At 51.3% G+C, this 8,985-nt stretch overlaps 1 protein-coding gene across 1 annotated transcript in view; it reads left to right on the top strand.

The window, feature by feature from the left end:
• The first annotated feature begins 8,695 nt into the window (after nucleotides 1–8,695).
• Nucleotides 8,696–8,985, top strand: part of GTPBP10 (GTP binding protein 10) — a 29,320-nt gene continuing 29,030 nt past the window's right edge. The window contains exon 1 of the mRNA XM_075922400.1: nucleotides 8,696–8,853. Within this exon, the coding sequence (XP_075778515.1) occupies nucleotides 8,824–8,853 (30 nt within the window). The 5' untranslated portion in view covers nucleotides 8,696–8,823. The remainder of the gene's footprint in view (nucleotides 8,854–8,985) is intronic.

Raw genomic sequence — 8,985 nt, 5'->3', positions numbered from 1 at the left:
AGGTCTGCTATCAGGTTGGCAGTAGTGTCCTCTGGGATAGTGTTTCTAATTGCTTGTAATCCGTCTTCATGTGGGATGTTGGTATATAGAGCTTCTACATCCATGGTGGCAAGGATGGTATTATTGGGGAGGTTATCGATGTTTTGTAGTTTCCTTAGGAAGTAATGTCTCAGAGATAGCTGGGGGTATTGGTTACGAAGGGTTTGAGAAGAGTGTCTACATAGCTGGATAGACCAGTAGTGAGCGTGCCAATACCAGAGATGATGGGACGTCCGGGGTGCCCAGGTTTATGGATCTTGGGAAGTAGATAGAACAATCCTGGTCGGGGGTCAGAAGGTGATTCTGTGAGGATTTGTTCCCGAGTAGCTGTGGGGAGGCTTTTAAGGAGACAGTGTAGTTTCTTTTGGTAGTCCAAGGTGGGATCAGAGGGGAGAGGTTTGTAAAATGTGGTGTTTGAGAGTTGTCTGGTTGCCTCCTGGTTATAGTCGGCCTTATTCATAATGACCACAGCACCCCCTTTGTCAGCTGGTTTGATTACAATGTCCAGGTTGTTTTTGAGACTCTGGATGGCATGGTGTTCAGCGCGGCTAAGATTGTGTGTCGCTTGTTGTCGTTTGCGAATAATGTCAGTCTGTGCGTTGTTGCGGAAGCTGTGTATATAGAAATCCAGATTGTAATTCCGACCGTCAGGGGGAGTCCATATAGAATTATTTTTCCTTTGGTGTTGATAGGGGGGATCTGGTAGGTCAGACTGATGTTCAGTGGTGGTTTGGAAATATTCTCGGAGACGGAGGCGGCGAAAAAAAGCCTCAAGGTCACCACAAAATTGTATCCAGTTTGTGGGGGATGTGGGGCAGAAAGAGAGACCCCGGGACAAGACAGACTCTTCTGCTGGATTGAGTTTGTAGCTGGAGAGGTTAACAATATTATCCGGTGGGTTGAGGCAGTTGCTGTTGTAGCCAGTGGTATGGAGCAGGTTAGAAAATTTATTGTCTTTTCTTTGTTGTAGGGAATAGAAGTGTTTATAGTAGATTTCTTGTCTGGTGGAACAAAAGTCTTGCAAGGTGTCAGTTGGTGTGGATGTTTGTCTTGAGATGAGATGATCTAAGTTAGAAATGTCATTCTTGATGGTTTTCAGGATTTTACTTTATAAAGCCTGCTAGTAATTTAGGGTATCTCTACCCAAAATAGCTTATTTCAAAATAGCGTGTCTACACAGCTAATGCCCATCACAATAGCGCTGAGCTATTTCAAAACTGAGAGTCCACACGCTTTGGAGCCTGAATCGCATTTAAGCCCCCCGCCCCTCCGGAAGCACTTCAGGCTAGGGATGTAAGTGACTAATCAACTAGTTAAATATCCCGATCCGATTATCTGATAGTCAACACACTAGTCAACTACAGGACAATGTAGCACTTTAAAGACTAACAAGATGGTTTATTAGATGATGAGCTTTCGTGGGCCAGACCCACTTCCTCAGATCAAATAGTGGAAGAAAATAGTCACAACCATATATACCAAAGGATACAATTAAAAAAAATGAACAAATATGAAAAGGACAAATCACATTGCAGAACAGGAGGGGGATGAAAGGGGGGGGGGGAAGGAAGGAAGGTAAGTGTCTGTGAATTGATGATATTAGAGGTAGGGAGAGTGGGATGTTTGTGAGTTAATGGTATTAGAGGTGATAATTGGGGAAACTATCTTGGTAATGGGTGAGATAGTTCAAATGTTTGTTAAGTCCTTGTTGGAAAGTGTCAAATTTTAACATGAATGACAGTTCAGAGGATTCCCTTTCAAGTGCAGATGTAAAAGGTCTTTGTAGCAGAATGCAGGTGGTTAAGTCATTGAGGGTATGTCTACACTACCCCGCTAGTTCGAACTAGCGGGGTAATGTATGCATACCGCACTTGCTAATGAAGCCCGGGATTTGAATTTCCCGGGCTTCATTAGCATAAGCGGGGAGCCGCCATTTTTAAATCCCCGCTGCTTCGAACCCCGTGTAGCGCGGCTACACGGGGCTCGAACTAGGTAGTTCGGACTAGGGTCCTATTCCGAACTACCGGTACTCCTCGTGAAACGAGGTGTACCGGTAGTTCGGAATAGGCACCCTAGTCCGAACTACCTAGTTCGAGCCCCGTGTAGCCGCGCTACACGGGGTTCGAAGCAGCGGGGATTTAAAAATGGCGGCTCCCCGCTTATGCTAATGAAGCCCGGGAAATTCAAATCCCGGGCTTCATTAGCAAGTGCGGTATGCATACATTACCCTCCTAGTTCGAACTAGGAGGGTAGTGTAGACATACCCTGAGAGAGTGTCCTTTCTGGTTAAAATGGCAAGAAACTGTTTTCTCTTTGTGATCTTGTCTGATATCTGTTTTGTGGGCATTAATCCTTTGGCGAAGTGTCTGAGATGTTTGTCCAATGTACATAGCAGACGGACACTTTCGGCACATGATAGCATAGATTATATTTCTGGATGTGCAGGAATATGTGTTCTTGATCTTATAACTCACTTGGTTAGGTCCAATAATGATATCAGCAGAATGAATATGTGGACACAGCTGGCAACGGGGTTTGTCCTTTTCATATTTGTTCATTTTTTTTAATTGTATCCTTTGGTATATATGGTTGTGACTACTTTCTTCCACTATTTGATCTGAGGAAGTGGGTCTGGCCCACGAAAGCTCATCATCTAATAAACCATCTTGTTAGTCTTTAAAGTGCTACATTGTCCTGCATTTTGCTTCAACTACCCCAGACTAACACGGCTACATTTCTATCACTAGTCAACTAGTCCCTGACTCCAGGCTCCATGCGGCACTTCTGCTTTGAAATCACAAGAGCCCCCGTTGGGCACTCTTGTACATTTCAAAGGCGGAATGCAGAAGTCCTCATCAACTAATTGAATAGTTGATGGGAATCCTATCGACTATTTAATTAGTTAATTATTCAAAATTTAACTTCCCTACTTCAGGCAGGGCATCAGGACAGCAGTTACTTCCTGGAGCTGCTGACTAAGGCTATCTGAGGCTCATGCTTAAAGACCCCCCTCCCCGCCCTCTCCCCGTATAGCTTTATCTCAGGCTCCTTTCTTTTGCCCACCTACTTAAGGGACAGCAAACCCATTCCACTGTATGCTCTGTTTGGCCTCATGGACACTGCAACACTTCTGCCATGGAGCCAGATCTGCTGGAAAATAGTTACCAGCTCCTGGATCTCATGATGCACCTCCTGGTGCAGTTTTTTCAGGCTGCTCTTGTGGCACTGCAGAATCTGGATCTGCAACTCCCTGTGAGGTACCTCCTCCACTTCTTTCCACGTGCTGCTCATGCAGCACAGTCCTTCCCACCATCCCCTGCACACTATGCACCACAGCTTCTGGCAACTGGACACCAATTCCAGCTGGTGGGACTGGATCATCATGGAGCGGTGGAACAACCAGCAGTGGCTCCAGAATTTCCACATGTGGAAGGATACCTTCCTGGAGCTGGCCAAGAGGCTTGCCCCTCAGGTGATGGGACACCCACTTGCAGCTCGCCATCCCCCTTCAGAAGTGGGTTGCCATCACAGTGTGGAGGCTTGGCCGCTGGACAGTTACCATTTCATTGGGAACCAGTCTGATGCGGGGAGATCGACTGTCGGGGCCATGGTCATGCAGGTATGGCTCTTTTACTATGTTACTGGGAGGGAGGTGGGACTGCTGGAATGGGGTTCCTTGGGGGGAAGGGGTTGGTGGTGATGGAAACTCCCTCCCTGGGAGTTTCAGTCTTGCCTTCACAAAGCCCTGCCAGGGAATGGGCCAAGCTGGGGGTTGGTGTAAGGGGGTAGGATGGTTGGGCTCAGGGATCTCCCCAGGGCCCTGGCCACCCAGTGATTCTGTTTGTCTCCTTCCCCAGGCAGCGAGGGTCATCAACATCATCCTGCTGTGCCTGCTCAGCCTCCTGGGCAACGTGGACCCCACCATGGGCTTCCCCAACAGCAGAGGGGCCATTGATGGCATCCCATTCCCATCCGGACACCCAACCACTAGGCATCCAATTACATTAACCACAAAGGGTACTTTTCTATGATCCTACAGACCGTCATGGACCACCAGGGCCACTTCACGCACATTAATGTCAGGTGGTCAGGGAAGGTGCACAACACCTGCATCTTCCGCAACTCCAGCCTATTCCAGAAGCTGCACGCTGGCACATTTTTCCCTGACTGCACCATCAGGGTTGGGGACATGGACATGCCAACGTGCATAGCAGGGGATGAAGCCTACGCCTTGCTCCCCTGGCTTATGAAGCCCTACACTGGACACCTGGACCCCACAAAGGGACGTTTCAATGGCAGGCTCAGCAGGGCTTGCAGAAAGGAAGGTTCCGCTGATTCCTCACCTGGCTGGACCTCAGTGAGCAGAATGTCCCACAAGTGGTGTCAGCCTGCTGTGTCCTGCACATTATATGTGAAAATAAGGGGGAGACATACCTGTCAGTGTGGGGGGCAGAGGCCAAGCAGCTCACCAGGGCCTTTGAGCAACTGCGCACAGCTGCCATCCAGCAGGCCCATCAGGGGGCTGTGCATATCCAAGAGGCCCTGAGAGAGAGTTTCACATAAGGACAACTAAGAGACTCTCCCCTGGGCCTCTCCACAAGGGGCCTTTGCCGTGCCTCAGTCTGCTTTTCCTCTTTCACCCTCCCTTTCCTTCCTCTCCCCTTCCTCCCCTCTCCACCTCTGATAAAATAAACCATACCTTTTGTTTTCAAGAAATACACCTTTTTTTTTTAATTTGGGGTAAATGTAACTGGGGAAGGACTGGGAACAGAACCTGAGAGGTGGCAGGTGGAAGAGAGGGGAGGAGAAGCTCAGGGATGGAGCTGGGACTGGCGCCTGCCTCAGGCGGTTCCATCACCTCTTGTGCAGGGCCCTCAGCAGCCACATAGGAGCAGGGGGAAAAGCCAGAGGAGCAGGAGTGGGAGTGGAAGCGGGAGGGCGGCTGCTGAACCACTCTATGGCAGCAACCATGTGGTCCACAACAGCTGTGTATGCCACGCACATGCTGCGGGCCTCTTGGGCCAGCTCCCGCTAGGCGTTGTGGTGCAGCTCCTGGTCCGCTTCCCAGTGCTGGTTCTGCCGGTCCAGAGAGCACTGGAGGTTATGTAGGGAGGCCACGTGCTCCCGCTCCAGATCCTCACGGGTTCATCTGAGGAGGTGGCTCCCACAGTGTCGGGAGGCTGGTGTGGGAGGTGTTGCAGGCGCCTCTCCCACAGCTGGTCCAGCTGTGAAATACAAAGAGAAGGGCAGTCATCCCAAGAGATACTGTGCCATTTGCCAGAGAGGGTGTTACTGGGGTCCCCCTCCACTTCCTTTTCCTCCCAGCAGGTTCCCATAGCAGGGGATTGGTGTCCTCCACCTTGCCATGCTTGCCCAGGAGCAACTACTGCCACGAGAGTGCAGGCCTGACCATGTGCTGTGCATGGCACTAGTGTGTGTGTGTGTGTGTGTGTGTGTGTGTGTGTGTGTGTGTGTGTGTGTGTGTGTGTGTGTGTGTGTGTGTCCAGGACCCCAGCCTCCTTAGTGGTGGCTTATGGTGGGAGGGTGTCCCACCATGGAGTTGGGAGTAAGGCAGGCCTCTCCAGAAACCCTGCAAGCAGGAGAACAAGGATCCTTGAGGCAGTCTCATTGGGGCTGTGTGCTCCAGACTGGTGCTCCACGTGCGGAGGCTGCTGCACAATGCCCAGGCTGAGTGAAGAGCTCACAGCCCCTCACCACCTGCTGCCTCCCTCCATGTGTCTAGGAACAGTCATGGTGATCACCTGATGGGCCTTCCCCGGCTTCATCTGATTTCTGGGTGGTAACTAGGGATGTGAACAATTAGTGAACTATCCGATAAGTAAATGCTTATCAGATAGTCAACACAATAGTCGACTAGTCACTCTCCCCTCCACCCCCCATTCCCCGCTTGCTGCCTCTATCAGAAAGAGGCAGCAAGGCGGGGGAAAGTGGAGGGGGAGCTTCAAAGTGGCAGCACTGTGTGGAGTCCAGAGCCAGACCCTGGGCTCTACACAGTGTTGCTGCTTTGAAATGCTGTGTACAGCCGGGGGCCAGCTGGGGACTGCCCCGCTGACCCTGGGCTCCATGCGGCACTGCCACTTTGAAACACCATGTGAAGCCTGATGGCGTTCTCCCCATGGCATTTCAAAGCAGCAGCACCGCACGGAGCCTGGGGTCAGAGGGGGACTGCTTGAGTCCCCCAATGGCCCTGTGTTCCCTGCAGCACTTTCACCTTTGAAGCACTTTGGTATTTTACCTCCTTTGTATTTTAGCTCCTGGGTGCAGCTGTGGTCCAGGCTTTATGCCAGCCAGCTATAGACATCAGCGTTCCTGCACCTGGTGCAGAGACTCTGGAGGTTCACCTCATCTGCCCAGATCTCTATGAGATCCAGGATCTGCACACGAGTCCAGGATGGGACCTGCCTTCTCTACCCCCGGGCAGGGGCTTCAGAGCTGGCTGGAGCTGTGCTCACAGCCATAGGGGGCTCAGATTGAACACTGTGGTCTGCCATGGCAGCAGGGTAGACAGGGGCTGCCCTAGACTAGCTGCCAGCAACTGGCGCCCTAGGCGAACCATGCAATCGCCCCCCCCCTCCGCCTATCCCAAGGGCAGATATCGACTGAGGGTTTTGGTTCTGTGCTGGGGATGGAGTTCTGTGGCTGGGGGCTTGGGGGCTGGGGATGGAGTTCTGTGGCTGGGGTTTGGGGATGGAGTTCTGCGGCTGGTGACCGAGGGGCCAGGGGCTTGGGGATGGAGTTGGAGTTTTGGGGCTTGGGGCCGGGGCCCAGGGGGCTAGGGATGGAGTTCTGTGGCTGGGGGGATGGGAGCCAGGGGGTTGGGGATGGAGTTGGAGTTTGGGGCCTGGAGAAAGGGAACAGGGTGAGAGACTCCCCTGCACCCACCTCCTCCCAAGATCCCACCCCCCCAGAGAGAAGCCGGCATGCGCCTCTCCTGGGGCAACCCTCTCTCCTGCAGAGCAGGGGAAACCCCCCGCGTGTTCCTCCTCTCCCGGGGCTGACCCTCCTTCTCCTGTGGGGCAGAGGAAACCCGCCTGCATTCCTCCTCCCCTGGGGCCGACCCTGCGCGCTGCCTCTCCCAGGACTTACCTCCCTCCTGGCCGCAGGGAAGCCGTGCTCCAGGAAAGGCATGGGAAATGGAAGGGGCAGGGTTTGGAATTTGGCGCCCCATGCAACTTGGCACCCTATAGGCACGGGCCGCCCCTGAGGGTAGACAGAGCTGGGCACTGCTGTGTGGCACAGTGCAAGCTGGGCCTGCTGTATACCCCACTCTGTTTCCCCTGAGGCTACAACTTTAAAGCCTGCAGGGGAAGGTGAACTATAGAGTCCTAATGAGTGTAGTCAGAGTGGCCAGCAGGGCACCCTGGAGGCCACTTATTCTGAAATAACTATAACTGCCCCATCTACACACACCCTATTTTGAAATAACTATTTCCAAGTAGGCGTTATTCCTCATAAAATGAGGGTTACAGATTTTGGAAAAAGATGCATGTTATTTTGAAATTGTTTCAGAATAATGGGTTTTCTGTATAGACACCCACCTAGTTATTTCAAAATAACACAAGTTATTTCAAAATAATGCTGCTGGGTAGCCATGCCCCTAGCAAGCAACTTCAAGGATAAATATATCTATAGACTATGACATTGGTACTAGCAATTGCCATGCTGACTCAACATCCTGAAAATCAAACCTGAAAGAAGAGATGCCAGAGTAATGAGACTACTCATTAGAGTGTAATGACGTACAAGTAAAGAACATGGACTATAGTAAGTCATGCATTATCATTAACAAAGGTACTTCCCATTAGGAGAATGTGCCTTGTACAATGTGGTCTAACAATGTTCCCTCGCTGTTGTGTAAAGAACATTTGTAAGTTCTACAGAAGACTCCATTATACATTAAAGCACATACAGTATTTGTAGGAATTACAACTTTTAACTGAGCTGTACAGTTCTTGGGCAACAAACCGCAGTCAAATCAGGCAAATGCTTATCAGTATAATCAAGGGTTTTTCTCAGGTTTTTTCCATGTATATAGGTGAATGACACTAGATCAGAAAAATGAATGAATGAATGAACAAACAGAGGAATGAAGTTTCAGGCCTTCTAAAAATGCTGTTAAGTTCTTGGCTATGATGCTGAAGGGTGAAAAGCATTATATATTATGGGCATTACGGACTCTCATTCAGCCATTGTATTCATTCATCCTATCCATCAACAGAGAGCAAGGACAGTCCGTGAAGATTTCTCCTGTATCCTTAGAATAGTGATAGAAATGTAGCCGTGTTAGTCTGGTGCAGCTGAAACAAAAAAAAGGACTATGTAGCACTTTACAGACTAACAAGATGGTTTAATAGGTGATGAGCTTTCGTGGGCCAGACCCACTTCCTCAGATCAAATAGTGGATCTGAGGAAGTGGGTCTGGCCCACGAAAGCTCATCACCTATTAAACCATCTTGTTAGTCTGTAAAGTGCTACATAGTCCTGTGTTTTGTTCCATGTACCCTTGTCACTACAGCACTGAAGCTATAGCTACTTCCATAGACATCGCCGGGCAATTGCACCACCTGCAGGAGAAAGCCTCGGGGGCACTTTTACCACCGCATTGCTCCTCCCCCGCGCCCATACGACCCCGCCCTCGGGGGCGGGCTGCGCCGCACGTTGGCGCCTCTCTAGGCAGGGACAGCGCCGTGACGTCAGCACCTAAACTCGCGCACCGTACTCCTGTCTCTAGGTCCCGGCTGCGGTTGGGCCCCTGGCAGCGCGATGGGGGGGAGTCGCGCGCTGCTGCGGAAGGTTCGCGCGCCCGGTGGCGGCTGGGGGAGGGGGCAGCAGGTGCCCGTGTGAGCCCGGGGCCTGCTCCCGTTGCGAGCATGCGCCGCCTCTAGCGAGGGGGGGGGGCAGGGTCGGGTCGGGTCGGGTCGTGGC

The sequence above is a fragment of the Pelodiscus sinensis genome, chromosome 2 (assembly GCF_049634645.1).
Source record: "Pelodiscus sinensis isolate JC-2024 chromosome 2, ASM4963464v1, whole genome shotgun sequence".
Classification (NCBI taxonomy): domain Eukaryota; kingdom Metazoa; phylum Chordata; order Testudines; family Trionychidae; genus Pelodiscus; species Pelodiscus sinensis.
Note: the sequence above shows the minus strand (reverse complement) of the source record. Positions and strands in the feature narration are given on the sequence as shown.